Raw genomic sequence first — 16,997 nt, 5'->3', positions numbered from 1 at the left:
GGGGTTTTTTTTATTCTTTCCTTTCTTGATTTTCAATAAAAGTGTTACATATTAAACTGGCTGTATTTTTTGATGACGTGCATTTAAATTATTGTATGCTTCATTTTTGTATTTGATGCGCATATTTATAGTACGACTTTGAGAGATATTCAGCAATAAAAATGTACAATAAAAGAAAGAAAGTATTATTGAAAATTAAACAGAGAAAAGAAGCATTAAGAAAAGTAGATTAGATTGAGTAGTACACATTTTCCTCTGCTATCCATTTGAAATGGCAAGTCGGGTGTTTGCAAGAGCATTGCCATAATCAAAAGGTTCGTCGTCAAACGTTGATTTCTAACATGATTTCCATAATCCAGCAAAGGCAATAATGAGAGTAACGTTGCCAGAAGCATTTTTTTTATACATCATTTAAGTGAATGACTAAAAAATCTAGTGAGTGACGGATGATGGACTTGTAGTGGGCTATAGAAATTTTTGAATTAGCTTGTCCCAAAAGAGACACTTTTGTGAACAAGTAAAAAAAAAAAAGAACTGCATAGTTGAATCAGGCTATTTTTAACAGATATGAGATAGTCCAGAAGGGAACTGTGCTGGCTGTATTCTGTGAAGCAGATACTGATGAGAGACCTTGTTGTAGATCAATCTATAGGTCAATTCGCTGGATATATGTGAGTACAAGGCGACCGAAAATTTCTCCTAAGGTTGAGTTAATCGAGAAAGGCTTGAAATTGGACTGAATTACTAATCGGAATTATTTAGTGACGATACTCTGCTCATCCGCTTCAATGGACACATTAAGTTGAAGACAGACTGAAGAAATGAAAGTTGAGCTGGTTATGCCGAATAATAGAACTATGATTAGAAGCTAGTAGGGACAGATCTTCACTAAATTTTTCCCTCACGTTTTTTTTCACAGGATGGTATTGTGCCTTCTTAATGAATGGATTGCACTGATTGTTATAAAGTTATACAGGGTACTAAGCGAAATGATGAGACTTGCAAAGTTTTGCATTAAACTTTCTACCAATCCCCAAGAATATGACGACGACCTGGTTTCTTCTTTTCGAAAATACCTTCAGGATCGTTGTAATAACGATCGACCCATCTCTGGGCTGCATGAATATGAATACCCAGTTGCTTTGAAGCATCAGAGCCACTTGACCTTTTGCTTAAAAAAAAAGATAGTTTTCTCGTCATTGGAATAAAATGTATAGTATAGCTTGTTGTATAACTTCATTTCAGCATCTTTTCCTTTTATCCGCAATTGGAAGTATTGCAAGAATGAAAGGTCTTTCTGGAGGCGTATTCTTTAGGATTTGAGTATGGAAACTTAATGTTTCAATAGCAAACAGTTCCTCGTCAACAACAATGTCCTTGATCTCAACTCAGTCCATCTTCGTAAAAAATTGCACGCTTATTTTGAAGTTCTGTAATACGATTTAGGATGTAAATAGGGAAAAGAAAGAACAAAAAGGGAAGGATACATCACTTTCTTTATATAAAAGCAAAATATCAAGGACTTTACATGGTAATTACTAAATAATACGACTTCATTTTGGACAAAAAGATTTTTGAACATCAAAAATTGAAACCATAGCTTTACTTTTCGAATGATTGCACATAACCTAATAACTTGGCACAGTGCAAATGAAGTATTTGACCACTTTCATTCTCTTTAGTAAATATACTATCTCCAATTATTCTATGACATTTTAAGCAAGATGTTTGATAATCAATTACTACTGGGCCTAATTCTTCATATAGCTGTATGAGATCATTATTAACCTAAGAAAGCATATTGGGTGTTAATGTAATCATTTCATTTTCAATGTAAGCTTTTACCATAAGATTTTCTCCTCTTGTTAATCCAAGCACTATTTGACTTTCATTATAGTCATCTATGGATCTTCTAAGTGATTTGTTCAGGAATTCTTGCACAATATCAATTGGCCAGTCGTCGGGTATAGATTTAAGTACCTAAATATATATCAGTTTATTCTTTTTAGATGTTCATCAAAAGAGCTTACTTCTACTGCATCCAGGTATAGTCCTTGTGTATTTAAAAGATGTATTGTACGAGCAACCATCAGTTTACTTCATAAGAATAGAATTATATATCATGTATTTTTCATTGTAATGTAATATATACTTACCTATCGTTAATAGAGAGATATATATTAAACAGCATTGTAAATAAGATATGTCTTTCTTCTATCTTTTCTGGAGACATATTCTCATCTATAGGAGGTAAGGGTTTCTCTGCAAGCGAAGAGGATCTAGCAGGAATGCCTGCTGAAGGAATCACACCAATGCTGTGACCATTAGTTACACAGTATGTTTCTGCTCCCACAAAATCAGATAATTGATGTATCAGCATATCCAAAGACTCTTTATGCATTCCCAATTTTCCGTAAACAATACATTTTTCAATATCCAAAGGACCAGCCTTTGTGAGAGTTTCCATCACGATTTCTGGTAAATATAGGCTAGACTTTTGAAGGAATCGTATCAGAGACAAACGAAGTTGAACAAGACGTAAATGGGATTTTTTAGTGCTTAGATAGCCGACAAATGTATAATGACTTAAATCGCTGTCATCTTTTAGAGGATAAGGATTTATGTTGCTTTTGAAATCGTTGACTGTGTACGAGTAGAAAAACAAGTCAATTCAAGTAAGCGTATTCAATGTAAACTTTGATTCTTACCAAGTTCTCTAAATGACTCCAATCCGTTACTGGCCTTCATTTCGTCTTGAATATCATTAGCATAACTGCATGCTAGTCTAGTGTGGTATTCTGGATTTTGGCTCTTTAGTTTTGTAACGAGATAATCCAAGTATGTTTGAACTACTTGATTGTTGAGACCTTCAAGTTTTTCTAGAACTTCGTCTGGATCCATGTCCTTTGCTTTAGGAGATCGAATAAAAACCTCGATACCATCCGTTGGACTCTGCTGGGTCAACCACCATGCGTAGTGCATTATAACAGAAAGCGGGAGATCGTGTAGATTGATGTCCTGTAATAACAATCTTTTTATGCGCGCCAATCCGTCTTTGAATTCATTATCTACAAGCTTTCCAGAATAAATACTATAGAAAAACCATGGTTTTAATATATTTTTTCTTTATATACATATCCTATACAATTACTCTGTCCATAGATCCAGCGTTTTTTCATACATATGCTTTGATTCATACATAATTGAAAGGGCATAGTATTTCTAAATAATCATATTAATATACTTTTTTCATTTGTTTCCTTATGAATGCTTACTTTTGACTTGTAAAGAACTTTAGAACAGTCTTCTACATTACAATCATTCGGTTGCTGTAATAATCGATATATCGACGCATCATCTTTTTGAGACATGTATACTTTTAAGAGACAGGTATCGATTACTTCACACAGCGTATCCTTTTGGCCTAATCTGATCAATCTCTTTTCTCGCTCTGCTATCAAATATTTGCTTAAAGCCTCTCTGGCATTTGTCAACAGTACACGGCGCATATCTGATGAACTTGATGATGATTCTTCTTCCTGCGACCCCTTCAAGCTATCACTTACTAGAGGATGATATGATAAATAAAATAAAAATTTTGAAGCCTTAAATATAATACTACACACCTATTTTTTTGAGATCGCCTAATTCTCTTATCAAGCGCTGAATATTGTCAAATAGTAAGATTGGAGGAGGGCTATCTATCCAGCAATCCTGCATTAATCCCTCAAACAATTGCACGACAACTCTTGGGTCCATATTTCCTTTTGAAAGAAGAGAGAAGGCATCATCAAATAAGGTTTCTTTTAGTAACAGTAAACCTGATTTTTGAAATGTGTAGTTCAATTCCGATTTCAGTCTTTCGGCATAAACAGTGTCATTATCATCTTCTGACATTGTATTTCTTGCTTGCTCCGCTAGCTGCATTGCCTCTTCAACCAAGCTGTTTTCTAACAATCCGTCAACCTGAATAGTAAGAGGTGTGGTGACTTGCGCCATGACTGATTCTTTTCCGTAGACCAAGATACGCGAAGCTATCGTAGAATATTTTATAACCTCTCGTTGTAACTGTACTTCAATCTCAGGATCCGTCAACTGTTGCCTCCACGGTGATCGCTTTAATGCTTTAGCCAAGGCATCCATCCAGACTTTGATGCCATGTCCAAATGCCAAGCCTCTGGCTTCAATGATGGGATCGATGGGTATTCTTTGTAGCAAAGCTTGATCCAAAATATTGTGAATCTCAATCGTGTGATTACTCAATAATGCCACCACATAAGGAAATTCAACGCAGATTGATTTTGGGTAGCTGGACCACTGCAAAGTACCACGAGAACCATCTCCATTGGAATTCACGCAGATTCCAATTGCTTGATTCCCTGAAGCACTTCCTCCGCTGACCATCAGAAACTCTCCCTTTTTGACTACAGCCACTAATGGTCTTGCGATCAACTGTGATCCTAGTAGTAGAGTAGAGGACGCAGAAGGTATCTGAGGTGTTGGCATAAGCGGTGTTACGGATGATTGATGCAAGTTGATTAGTTTATAAGTTTGGTGATCCGCTAAAAATAATATATGACCGTATCTTGTTAATGTGATAGCACCATCTGTAAGTGGTAATTCCTTGTAAAAATAGATACATATATAAGCACATATCGAATACAAGAAAGTATTCTCTTGGTTACCCTTTTTATATGCATTGATTCACCAATTTTATATATTTGAATAGCTCTCTTTTTCACTACAACCAGTTCTACTGTCCCATCCTCTCCTATTCTACCTTCTTCGGCTATATCATGAGAAAAACATGTCACGCCTTTTACTGGTGGTATAAATGATGCTGATATTGGATCAAAAAAAGGTAAAGAAAAGAACAAAAGAGTAGAATCTAAAAAAGCAGGTTGGTTTGTGCTACTTGTGTTTTGCTTGTTTCATTGTTATTCTTACCGCAAAGAACAATTGCTTTTGAAACCTGAGGCATCAATAATATACGCTCTACGCTCTTTTTACCATAACCTAGATTTATTGTATTTTCTAAACGAGTCGTTAATGTCTATATGGAATGGTTGCTTTAGTTATATGGTTCTTTTGGGTTGATGTCAGTACCGCATTTTCGTTTGTTTGTATACCTTTTCTGTTGAACTATTATCGTAATGGTCTTGAAGAGAGTAGTGAAGTAAAAGCCCTTCTGAAGTTCCACAGTAAAGATCATTCTCTAACATACAAAATTAGAAACATGCAAAGGAAGAAAGCATTTATCTCAAATACCCCAGGCACCAACGGAATCTATACGAGGTGTTGCTGTAGTGTTTGTAAAACGAAGAATGGGTGAAGCAGCTTCGTTAGGAGGTGAACTTGTTTTTCTGGAGAAAAATGAAGTTGAAGTATTAGGGGTTGGAACAGGCTCTTCTTTTTGAGTAGAAGGAGGTGGCGCAAGGATTGTTTGTAGCGTGTATGGTGTATAAGGCATAAAAAGAGAGGAGGGAAAAGAAAATTAAAAAAAGTCAGCAATTAAACATTTTTAGTGTTGCACAAAAATGGCACCCAGTAACAGAAGCATTGAGTGTGATGAACACCTTTTCTTTACAAGAATAAATCATTTATACAATAAACACGTTTCTTTTTTTTATTTTAATATACAAAAACTAGACTCTGCGCGCTAAACGTTCGTAAGCATTACAACTCTGGGTTTGTTTCGATGTCTTGTAATTTCTCTGTCTTTTTTCCCTATGACAGTCTTTCTGCAGCTCGCTCACCCAGTCTATTTCGATTTGTCTTTCAGTTTTTCTAATCTTGTACCGACTATTTCCTACTTTTTCGATAAATGTATCTGGATTTACGTAATAATCAACATAATTTCGGCTAGTAGTCCTCTTGTATGTATTGGGTGCTGCTGGTTGAAAGGTATAGAGTGGTTCATCTTGGGTTGAGAATATAGAAGAAAGAGCAAGTATGATTAATATAATAGCCAAAGGGAAATACCTTGCCAGACCATCATCCTGTTCTTGCCCATGTTGGCTCTGTCTTTGTTGACGATGGTATTGTTGCTGGCGTTGGTATCCCGGCGAGCTATGTCTTGGGGTATAAAATGATGTCCCAAATGAATTCTGCATGCCTCTGCTATTAAAGAATATGTTGAACAAGTCTTCAGGAGACACTTCTTGCCTATATCTTCTATTGTAAGCATAATGTGGTTGGTAAAAAGAAGAGGATGTCCCTTTGCTTTTATTTCTTGAATTGCCACCTGAATCATACGCTGCTCTTTCATTTGGATTAGATAATACATCGTAGGCCTTTGCAATCACTATTATCATTTAGTTGCCTGAGTCATTATTGTTCTTTTGATAAGCTTCCTACGTTTAAATGCTTCATCTGCTCCTGGTGCATTGTTCTTGTCAGGATGAAATAATAGTGCTTTCTATTAAAGCAATTGTTAGATATTGTTACATAATTCTGTTTTCTTTGCCTACAGTTCTATATGCTTTTTTGATCTCTTTATCAGTTGCTGATCGTTCTATCGATAAAACCTTGTAGTAATCCATACCACAAGCTAATACTGCTTTAACTGCATCGAGTTGCTCAGTAGTATACTTGCGCTCTGTTGTGTTGTAGATATTTGTTTGCGGCATACTAGAAACAGAATCTGCTACTTTTTTCTTGACAGTCAATAAGAATTGTTCAACTTGAGCTGTTGGGTATAATCTATTTGATTTCTCAGCAAATCGAATTGCTTTTGAATGATTGCCTTCTTTAAATGAGCTTTGTGCAATAGACAAACATTTCAAAGCCTCGTCCTTATTACTTTCCATATATTTGTTTATTTTGAAAGAAAAAGGCCCAGGAGAATAAAGAACAATATAAACCCAGTTAGATCAATATTTGTTCTAAAATGATTGGATGGAAGTTAAATTCGAATCAGACAATTGGCAAAATGAACAATACAAGTGTTTAATTTCTTGGCTTAAGAGGCTTTAATGTCTTAACAAATAACATTGGAATTGTTTTTTAAATAACAATAAAAGTAGTCTTCATTAGTTAATCTAAAAATGAAAAAAAAACGACAAATTCAACAATGTAAGCAAACGCAGACGCTGATAATGTGGTTTTGATTATATGTTCATAAAATGCTTTCAAGAAAAATCCCTTTAGTCTGGCTTACAATATACATCTTGAAAGTTGAATTTGGTCTGTACATGACCCTACATAAAACGAACTATAATCAAATTCAAAAGCAACTCACTGTATCCTCAACGTATACACAGTAATAGGATCTGTACTTTTATTTTTAAATAGAGCAATATTTCAACTACTCTTTTTGTAGATTAAATACAAGCATTATGATGGCTTGTCTGTACCAATTGAAAGAACTAGTTGAAAATTAAAAGAAGTTCTTTTGTCACCACAGACATGAGATGATAATCCAAATGCTACTTTTATTAATACAGGTTTTTATAAGATACATTGTATTTTCTTTTTTTAAAAAAATGTAGTACATGCATATAAACCACTAAAAATAATACAAGCAAAGATTGTTATGGAAGTATCTGGTTTCATATATCATTTAAAACATAACGAAAAAAAAAAAAATTCTACCAAAATAAACTTGTTGAACAAAAGTCAACAAAACTTTAATAAACAGTTGTATTCCAAATATAGTAATTACTTGCGTAAGCCTTTTGATACTTTTGGTAATCATCAATCTGGGATTAATTATATTTTTAAACGCTTTATTCAACCAATGTTTCTCTTTTATATACAATAAAAATGGATAATTTAATGAATATAGAGTGGCTTAACACTGATAATGACATGATGAGCACACTTTTTGAATCAAGTCAAATATCAGCGAATGCCATTCAATCCACTTTAGAAAACAAACAGCAAGAAATATCCTTTGAACCTTCATATTTACATGTGAAGGATCATCCTGCTACTACTGCTACTTCAAAACCGCCCAACAAGATAAAGTTCAAAGAACCTGTGATTGCAGCAGGATTACATCAAAATGCTTACAAGAAAAAGAAAAAAGCAGATTCAAGCAGTGACTCGGATGATGATGCCTTCGTTGCTCAGCAGCAACGGAAACAAATGACATCCAAAGAGCGTCGACAAATGCGAAATAAAATATCAGCACGAAATTTTCGTGAGAGACGCAAAGGTAAGAAAAAAGTGTAGAAAAGAGGATTATATCCAACATAAAAATAGAATATATCACACAATTAGAACAAAAAGTAGAAGAACATGAAAAAACGATTGATGAATTAAGAAAAGAAAATTTGCAACTTCGCAAAACAAATGAGCAATTGATGCATCAACTACTTCCACGTCTTGCTTCTCCTTCCAACACCGAACACAGTGAGGAATTAGTTTCGAGTTCCACTGAGAGTCAATCATCACCTGAATCTGCTCCGCTTGCTTCCATGCCCTTTCAATTTCCACTAGATGACATGTATGACTTTAACTTGCTTGAACAACCAGAACAATTATTGCTTAATTCCAACTCATTCGATACACTCTATCTTCATCATGCTGTCATGCCTGACCTGGATGTTCATCGTGTATTAGGTGAAAAGATGGAACAGACAGCGAGTCAAAACGAAAGACAAGAGGCTGCTAAAGAACTCTTGTCTGAATATCCACTATTAGGCGCTGCTCTCATGGCCATCGTTCTTCGTCATACTATGATTCTCGACTATGTGGCATCCATTGCAAATCAATTTTCATCTGTAAATCAAGAAGCCCCTGTCGAAAAAGAACAGCAAAAAGAACAGAAAGAGCCAAAGGAACAAAAAGAGCAGAAAGAGTCAAAGGAACAGCGAAGGATCAAGGACGCAACAGATGAGTTTGATCCAGCATCGGTTACTGATGAAGACATCATTTATTTCATCTTCCACCATGGTTTTACCCACTATGCCTTATATCGTGCAACTGGACAAAGTCACGAGCAAATCATGGAACGCTGGAAAAATTGTTTATCAACAAAATCGACATGTGCAGATTTTTTTTACAAAAAGATAAAGGAACGAAAATCTGTATCAGAGAGTAAAGGAGGAAACAGATTTCAAACCCTTCAAACGTATTGTAAAGTGGCTGGTACACTCTTGAAGCATCCAAAGCGTATGACGCAAGTGAGTAAGGTCTTGAAGGAAAAGATAAACTTTTCTAAACCGTATTACACTTCACACCTTAAAAACCAAGCTGCTTTAGCCAATCCCAGTCAATTCGATATCAGCACAAAGTAGAATCCCTCGTTCTTTTTTATTCCATTTTCTTTTGTAAACTATACATTTTTTTTTATTTGTAAATAAAACATTCTCCCTTCATTCGATGTACGTTAAACTCATTTAAACAATACAAGCTTTCATATCAAAACTACCATCTACGCTTTAGAAATAATTACCCAACATAGTCTTGCAAACATTTTGTTCTACAAAAGATAAATCATGAAAACAAAAGTATCTATTTACAACTGTTTGCGTCTTTATTTGTTTCGTCTAGTTCATAGCATTCATTGCTAATTCATAAGCAAAGAATGTAGCAGCATTAGCAGGAAAAGCTCTTGCCATGGTTGGACCAACGCCGTTAAAGAATGCCTTGTATCCAGCTTCGCGAACAAGTGTACGGACAGCCATAAGCGAAGATTTAATTCTAAGAAATAGGATCGTGTTAATAGAATCTCCTTTCTATGAATACTTTTTTTAATAAAATATGTATACCTAGGATCATTTTGCATACGACTCTTGATGACATCTTGAGGATAAGCAGGAATCCAGGCACCAAAACCAGACAACCCACCGGCCATTAGTAAATCAAAAGTAGACAAGGACTGATCAGGGCCCTTGATGTATTGGAATGTACGCTTTAATCCTTCATAAGTAACTAAATATAAAGGATTAGCTTAATTATTTCTCATTACAAAATAAATACTTACTAAAATATAAACCATAACTAGGACAATCTCTTAATAATGTGATTCCTAATCCTCGGTAGATACCTAGTGGACCTTGTGCACGAACAGTACGAACACCGCAATCAATCACACCTTTGTACTAAACAAAACCTTTAACTCAATCCATGCATACAGAAACAACTTACTGGAGGTTCTAATTTTCCACTGGCACCAATAATACCAGCAGGATCTTGAGTTTGAAGCTTGACCTTCAGCAATTCAATAGGACAGTTGAAGAAGGCCATGACAGTACCTGCCATAGAACCAGCTATACCGATCTCGGTCAGTGACAAGACCTTGCTTGCATCACCGCCTTGAAGCATTCTTCTAAATTCACCATTGCACATAAAGACAACTGCGTTACATAATCCAACACCCGCAAGTGGAGAAGCCACACCTCTGTATAAACCCTTAGGCTATAATAAAGTGAGTAAAAAGACATGCGACTTATTTTCATTTCTTACGCCTTCAGATTGAACAAGTTGTCGGAAACAGTCCATGGCATTTTTATAAATAGGAGGAGAAGGCTGTGTTTGCAACCTTACCTTAAGGGTATCAAAAGGATGACCTGTGATAACAATAAGAAAAAAAAAGAAAAAAAAAAGTCTTTTCATTTTACCAACAATGACTTGGGCCCAACCACCACAAGTACCAGCAATCAAGTCTTGAGCCAACTTGGGTACTTGGAAACCAATACTTTGTTCTTTTAAAGTGGTTGCCATGACTTTTTGATTAAAAAAAGAAAGGGGAAAAAAGGGGTAATTGACAGTCATAAAAGATAAAACAATGAAAAACTTTTTTGAACCAATCAAATGCTTGCTAAATGATGACAAGCAGTAAAAAGATCAAGATTGTTTTTTTTTATTAAAACAAATAAACAGCTCATTTTGTAAAGTGGTTTTCTATATAATATATACTCATGTTGTCTACAGTGGAGAAAGAAGTACTTTTTTTCTTTTTTTTTTTTCCTTTTTTTTTTTTTTAAAAAAAAAGATTTTTTTTTCTGTTCATTTTAACCTTTTTTTTTGTTTCATTTTTTTCTAATTGGAAGCGGGAACGTTAACATTTACTCTAGTTTTCTAGATAAAAAAAATATATAAACATTAGAGATTGAAAATAAACCATTCCTTTTTTTTATCTTACACCGTGACGAGGGACTTTATAAGTATCATCGGGAACTTCTTGATTTGGCTCATCAGCATTTCTAAAGTCTTCAATAGTCTTGTACTTGCTCATCAATTCACTCATACGATCACTGAACTTGAGCTTTCTCTTTTGCTTATCTTTGCGATAATATTCATAAGCCCAAAACTTTTCAAGACCATAAAGATGGCCTCTATCATAATCAGCCAAGGTTAATTCTTGAAAGTCTTGGAAAAGTTCTTTGCGGAAGAATTTCTCAAGACCATAGGAATAGAATCGGAAAAGACATTCCAAACCATATCTGCATTAAAAAGGGTTATAATTATATTCAACATGCAAACACATCTACTTACCTATAATTTTGGTTGGCATCTTCAACAGCCAGTCTCTTGAATTCGTTATACATACGCTTATTGAAGTGATCACGTAAGAAGTGAGACCAGAAACGGAACAAGGTGTTCATTTCTTGTGAGTGACCAACGCCCAATTGTTTGCGCTCCCTTAATGCCTTTGCATGATACTTGTGATACTTGTGTTGAACAAAGCCTTTCTCACGCAATAACTCATGACTGGGGTGTTGGAAGGTACCAAAGGAGTGTGCCATATCGACTGAGGTTGAGAGGAATCCTTCAGTAGCTGGAGATTTACCATAACTTGTAGACAAGAAATCGTTAGGATTGTAGTGATAGGCTTGATCAGACAAGACCCAACCAACGTGACCGTGGTCAGCACCAGATTTACTGCTGCGTGTAGGTGTAGTACCAAAGAAGGCAGAACTAGGAAGAGATTCAGGACGGACAGCATAGAAGCGAGGAGCCTTATTGTTCTTGATAGGTTTAGCATTGACTGTAATGGAAGAAAAGCCAGCCTTCTCATCTCCTTGAGCTTGTTCACGAGACTTGAGCTGTTCAAATTGTTCCTTGCCTACAGAACCGACCTTGGTGTTGTTTTGGTTGGTTGATCCGCGAAGGCCGCTCTCATATTGAAAAAGTCCTTCATTGATCATTTCTGAGATATCTTCATTGATCTTTGCACGGTTGTAGTTGGTATGAGTGCGATCTTGTTTGCGTTGTGTAACAATCATGATACGAGCCACTGTCTCATCGTCCATTTCAAGCTCGTCTTCATCTTCTTCTTCATCCTCTGAGAGGTAATATTTCTTGACGGTATCCTTACGACTGCCATCAGTCCAATCTTCATCTTCAAAGTCAAACAAATCATCATCTTCCTTGGGTGCTGGCTTCTTATGTTCGCTATTGGGAGCACCTGAAGGAAGTAAACTGGTACCAGCCAATGAGGCCAAGGTAGGCTGAAGGGTAGGGGGTGCATTCTGTTTGGCAACTTCGGCAGCAGTAGGTCCAGATTTTGGGATGGGTGCAGCTGCCACTGGTTTTGGTCCGGGTAAGACAGAGGGCATTACCCAGGTCTCCCATCCTTCTCTCTTACGAAGCTTATCACCCTTGCGTTCAACAATTTGGCTGTTATCAAGTGCTTCACGGATTAAGTCGAGATCAGTTGTCAAACCCTTGACTCGATTGAAGCCCGCAATAAAGTTCAAATCGATAAAACCATTGGAATCCATCTGTTTACGCAAATAAAGATCTTTACAAAGGTTATCAATGCTAAAGTAATATTCACTATTCAAAAAAAAGGGGTCAGGTCTACTACTTTTTTAAAAAAAAATGTTGATGCTTACATTTGTTGCATAACATAAAACTTCAAAGTCTCTGCATCCACTTTGATGAAAGCAGGTGCTTTGCGATAGCGCTGAAACAATGGCTTCTTGGGACGGTTTTTTCCGTACTTCTTTTCTTCCTTCTTGTTTTCCGTCTTTTTGTTTTCCGATTTTTTATTTTCTGATGGTTTTCCTTCCTTTTGTCGTCGACCCTCGGATTTTTTAGGACGAGGTCTATGGGGGGATGTATGAATGATTGTAGGTGTCAAAGGTTTCCACTGTCCTTTGCTTTTTACTTTCGGTGCTACTAATTTTTCGGCTTCTTCACTGCTTGTTTCAGTAACAGCTTCTTTTGGCGCAGGCCAATCTATTGTATGTCTTGTTTAGAAAAATATTCCTCATTAAACATGTACACTATTTTTTACCAGTTGCCTTTTCCTTTTCAGTTGGAATGGGCTCTTTATTTACTTTCCAAGCATTCTTTTCGGGAATAGGTGCTGGTTCCACTCTCTTGGGTTGCTCCTCTTGAATTGATTCGACTGTTGGTTTTTCGTTGTTAGGTTGATTTTCCATTGTGTTTAATAAAATAAAAAAAAAAATATAAAAGGAAAAAAGAGCGATCCTTTTGGGTAATACATCACGTCAAAAAAAGGGTTGTGGCTTGTAAGTTTCAGTACAATGATATCCTTTATTTGGAAATTTCTACATTCCAATAGAAAACAGAGCACAGGAAGAGATAAAGTATTCAAAAGAGAGAATATTGGCTAGATAATGTGCTTGCTTTTGATGTGTTTTAAATCATACTACTTTCTATTGTTGATATTTTTTTATTCCTCCAGTCAAGTTGTGACGTAGCAAAGCCAGTGTTTTTATCTCCCGCTCAGTGCCCCTGCTCAAACCAAGGCCTATAATTATTTTTTTTGCCTGTCGAGAGGGGTTTTTCTTTTTTCCATACAAAAAATCTCAACATGTTTGGTTTGCGCAAATTTGATGTCCCAGCTTTCCGCCCTGTCGTCCCCTTCATCGCCGGTGGTGCTGTTGTCCTTTTCTTAGTCAATAAGGCTCAAACCGCTATGATTAACTGTAAACTTAAACCATTATTTTAATTCAAAGTGACTCATCTTTTCCCCTCAAATATAGCTGACCAATACAGAAACGATCCCAGAAACCCTGCTTGTAAGTTTATCCTTGGACGAATATTTACAATATGTTTAACTTTTCTTATTTTATAGTGGCTTCCGGAAAGAAGGCTCACTAAACAACATTAACAATAAACTTCAGACATGTGTTGGCGTTAATAACAGCTCATTAAAAATTGTTGTATAGTGCTTGTATGTGTCAATTCGGTTGTGAATAAATATTGTTTAGCGCAAAAATAAGAGGAAGGAATACAAAATGTCAAAAATGATGCTTAGAGTGAGCATACAACATATAAAAGGCGAATTTTATGTGTGTATATGCGTGGTATCTCCATAATGACCTTGCATCGATACAGGAAAAAGAGTAAAAAGGGTAAGAAGATCATGAACTGGATGCACATGGTATATTTCACTATTCGAATACACCCTTTTTCTTTATGGATGAAAATTTTAGTGTTTAGTAAAACTCATCAAAGAGTATAAGGATTAAGAGTGATGCAAGTGTATGAAACAGTGACTTATAAAAATACAAGAGTGATTAACATAGAGAGTTGTAAGCAGATAGTTTCAATAGTTCATTCTGGATTTAATGGATGACAACCTCATCCAAGACAGGAATTTGTTCAAAGAATTATTGCCAGTGGGTTTTCCATATGACTCGTATGACTATACCAACAAAAATCATGACGTTTTTTCTTTTTTTTCTTCACAAAATCAAAGTTGGAATACGGTATTAAAGTGTTTTCCAAATAAATGAACTTCTAAAATGAGAATAATTATACTGGTCAATTAAGAAAAATGTAAATAACTGTTTTGAAAGTTTTAAAGGCTTTTTTTTTTCCAAAGACAACGGCCAAAGAATGCAATTGGATGTCTTATCCATCCCTGATAACCAGCTAGAGCAGCTTGTGAGCAAGATTCTATAGTTCGTGGAGTCAAAATGCCACCGCCTTCAAAAGATCATTTTTAACACCATATTTTACATTTTTTAATAAAGAACCTGTTGTTGGTCCTCTTGATAAATTCGTGTGATAAATTAAAGTAGATAACATAATCAAATATGAGTTTTTATTTTTCGTACTCAAGAGTAAGACTATTTACAGTAGCAAATGCAGATGAAGCAGAAAAAGAAGCTTACTTTAGACCCTCTAGCTCAAAAGAGTTCATCTTTCAAAAAATCGAGAGGGAAACAAAATCCATCATATGAAATTGGTATCAGTCAATAAAACAAGACTAAAATTATATATGCATGGCAGCTAATATCTCAGGTTTTCAAACAATTCAAGGAAAAATTCATGCTCAAGAAGACTTTGATAATGATTTCTAAACTCCCGTCAAGCCTGCTTTCCATTATATGACATCCAGTGATTCATTTGAGGATTTTAAAGAGATGTCAAGCATACTTTGCAATAGCTTGTATTTTCTCTACATAACTGAGCAAACTAATGCAAACAGCATTCGACAAAGGAAAATCACCCATCAATAATAAAAAGGCAGTCCAATCAAAGAGGAATAGACTTAAGGAAGAGATATTGCATACATCTGCAACGCCTGAATAAGGACAAGCTCCGAGTATGTTTATTATTTCTCATGTTGAATTATACCAACATTATAACAATGGTACAGACTTATTTGCTACTGCTACTTCTGCATCTGCTGCTGCTACTCCTTCTATATCAGCTAGTAAAAGCTCCAATGATCAATAAAAGAATACTTCTAAAGCTTTTCAAAAGAAGAAGGTCAAGCAAGTAGCTCTTGGAATCGTCGAAAAAAAGAGGTTCAACGACCATACGCAAAGCCAATGGAGCATCCTACTTATGATGCAATTGATCATGCAAGGTCTTCTAGCTCCAGGTATCCTTACCATAGCAAGAGCAAGACAGAAGCACACAAAGAATTTACAAAAACTTCGGTTATCAAGGCAAATTTGAACAACATTTGTGAGGATGATAATATAATTTTGGAAATCCAAAAAATAGTGTCTCATATAACTCAAGTTATCTATGCTGGGTCTATGCTTGCAACCTACTTTTACCTTAATCAAGTAAAGAACAAGCAAGTTATTGCTGCTATTACTCCCAACTTGATTTATCCACTTTTCTCATTTTTTTTTATTGGACAAGGAAAGAAAGCTAATGAAAAAGTCAGGGATTGCTTTGATAAACATTGCGAGTTTTTACCTGAACAAATAGACTTGGATGAGTTCAAAGGTCAAGAGTACGAAACAATTGTTTCACCTATAGCAAAATAGCATGAAACTTTAGTGCGTAATAACACTTCAAGAAACTTTGAAAAAGAACTATCCTCTACTTTCTTGGTCTTTTATCCGAACCTGGCCACAATCTTTTCTGTGGTGATAGTTTAACTGGAGAACAAAGAAAATCTCTTGCTCATCACGTCTATCAAAAGAAATCAAGCCCCTCTACTTCTAAATGATCATCTTCTGTTGAGAAGAAATACATTAACAAGAATATTGTCAAAGATTCTCTTTTACATTAGAAGGAATATGACACTTCCAACTCCAAGTATCCAACTGAAACAAATATTTACACGAATCCATACCACTATCTTAAATGGCCTCATATGATATAGGAGAAAATTAATAAAAAGCAATTTATTCAAGCGAATGTTCCTCAAAAACCTACTACTCTTGGCTATGTTTATAGAATCTGAAGTCTATTGGAGGTATTTCCAATTTGAATACTGAAGGCTACAAGGTTTAAAGGAACACTATTTCAGCCGGATTAAAACGAAAAGTACATGTCGTCCCCAAGTGTAATTGTTATAGTACGATATGGAATTGCGATGTGATGGCTGCTAAAAACATACACTATATTTTTACATACATCTCACAACATTATAATGAAACACCTCCTGGATACATGAATTCCGCTTCTTCTGGGGATTGCATAGGAACTGTATGACGGGTTCTTATCCCTTATTTAGGGGATGAGTTGTATGTAATACTTTTTGTGATGATCTTTTACTAACATTCATCTTATATATCTATATCTTTTGGTGTTTCTCTTTTATTTTCACTGCTTGTTCTATCTCAAACTACCTCAATTTTCTCCTATCAATTATTATCAAA

The 16,997-nt window shown here is 35.4% G+C and overlaps 9 protein-coding genes across 9 annotated transcripts; 3 read left to right on the top strand and 6 right to left on the bottom strand.

Annotated features, from left to right (window-relative positions):
- Nucleotides 1-1,925: 1,925 nt before the first annotated feature.
- Nucleotides 1,926-2,982, bottom strand: RO3G_01856 (uncharacterized protein; the record flags this gene model as incomplete). Its single annotated transcript, XM_067656447.1, has 3 exons — nt 1,926-1,980; nt 2,157-2,643; nt 2,709-2,982. The coding sequence occupies 3 exons, from the start codon at nt 2,980-2,982 to the stop codon at nt 1,926-1,928; spliced, it is 816 nt and encodes a 271-aa protein (XP_067512548.1).
- Nucleotides 2,983-3,618: 636 nt separating this feature from the next.
- On the bottom strand, nt 3,619-4,404 carry RO3G_01855 (uncharacterized protein; the record flags this gene model as incomplete). The annotated part of the gene is made up of 1 exon (XM_067656446.1): nt 3,619-4,404. One exon carries the CDS (start codon nt 4,402-4,404, stop codon nt 3,619-3,621), a length of 786 nt encoding a protein of 261 aa, XP_067512547.1.
- Nucleotides 4,405-5,260: 856 nt separating this feature from the next.
- On the bottom strand, nt 5,261-5,470 carry RO3G_01854 (uncharacterized protein; the record flags this gene model as incomplete). Its single annotated transcript, XM_067656445.1, has 1 exon — nt 5,261-5,470. One exon carries the CDS (start codon nt 5,468-5,470, stop codon nt 5,261-5,263), a length of 210 nt encoding a protein of 69 aa, XP_067512546.1.
- An 840-nt stretch (nt 5,471-6,310) lies between these two features.
- On the bottom strand, nt 6,311-6,809 carry RO3G_01853 (uncharacterized protein; the record flags this gene model as incomplete). The annotated part of the gene is made up of 2 exons (XM_067656444.1): nt 6,311-6,418; nt 6,471-6,809. The coding sequence occupies 2 exons, from the start codon at nt 6,807-6,809 to the stop codon at nt 6,311-6,313; spliced, it is 447 nt and encodes a 148-aa protein (XP_067512545.1).
- Nucleotides 6,810-7,764: 955 nt separating this feature from the next.
- RO3G_01852 (uncharacterized protein) lies at nt 7,765-9,242 on the top strand (the record flags this gene model as incomplete). Its single annotated transcript, XM_067656443.1, has 2 exons — nt 7,765-8,158; nt 8,206-9,242. 2 exons carry the CDS (start codon nt 7,765-7,767, stop codon nt 9,240-9,242), a joined length of 1,431 nt encoding a protein of 476 aa, XP_067512544.1.
- A 252-nt stretch (nt 9,243-9,494) lies between these two features.
- Nucleotides 9,495-10,671, bottom strand: RO3G_01851 (uncharacterized protein; the record flags this gene model as incomplete). The annotated part of the gene is made up of 6 exons (XM_067656442.1): nt 9,495-9,648; nt 9,717-9,879; nt 9,932-10,049; nt 10,096-10,365; nt 10,414-10,517; nt 10,569-10,671. 6 exons carry the CDS (start codon nt 10,669-10,671, stop codon nt 9,495-9,497), a joined length of 912 nt encoding a protein of 303 aa, XP_067512543.1.
- A 318-nt stretch (nt 10,672-10,989) lies between these two features.
- Nucleotides 10,990-13,340, bottom strand: RO3G_01850 (uncharacterized protein; the record flags this gene model as incomplete). The annotated part of the gene is made up of 5 exons (XM_067656441.1): nt 10,990-11,028; nt 11,093-11,393; nt 11,446-12,729; nt 12,789-13,134; nt 13,193-13,340. 5 exons carry the CDS (start codon nt 13,338-13,340, stop codon nt 10,990-10,992), a joined length of 2,118 nt encoding a protein of 705 aa, XP_067512542.1.
- Nucleotides 13,341-13,735: 395 nt separating this feature from the next.
- RO3G_01849 (uncharacterized protein) lies at nt 13,736-14,025 on the top strand (the record flags this gene model as incomplete). Its single annotated transcript, XM_067656440.1, has 3 exons — nt 13,736-13,850; nt 13,908-13,943; nt 14,000-14,025. The coding sequence occupies 3 exons, from the start codon at nt 13,736-13,738 to the stop codon at nt 14,023-14,025; spliced, it is 177 nt and encodes a 58-aa protein (XP_067512541.1).
- Nucleotides 14,026-15,480: 1,455 nt separating this feature from the next.
- RO3G_01848 (uncharacterized protein) lies at nt 15,481-16,342 on the top strand (the record flags this gene model as incomplete). Its single annotated transcript, XM_067656439.1, has 3 exons — nt 15,481-15,589; nt 15,640-16,123; nt 16,267-16,342. 3 exons carry the CDS (start codon nt 15,481-15,483, stop codon nt 16,340-16,342), a joined length of 669 nt encoding a protein of 222 aa, XP_067512540.1.
- Between the last annotated feature and the right edge of the window lie 655 nt (nt 16,343-16,997).

The sequence above is a fragment of the Rhizopus delemar genome, genomic scaffold, assembly GCF_000149305.1.
Source record: "Rhizopus delemar RA 99-880 supercont3.1 genomic scaffold, whole genome shotgun sequence".
Lineage (NCBI taxonomy): Eukaryota > Fungi > Mucoromycota > Mucoromycetes > Mucorales > Rhizopodaceae > Rhizopus > Rhizopus delemar.
The sequence above is the reverse complement of the archived record's forward strand: the minus strand, read 5'-3'. Positions and strand labels throughout refer to the sequence as shown.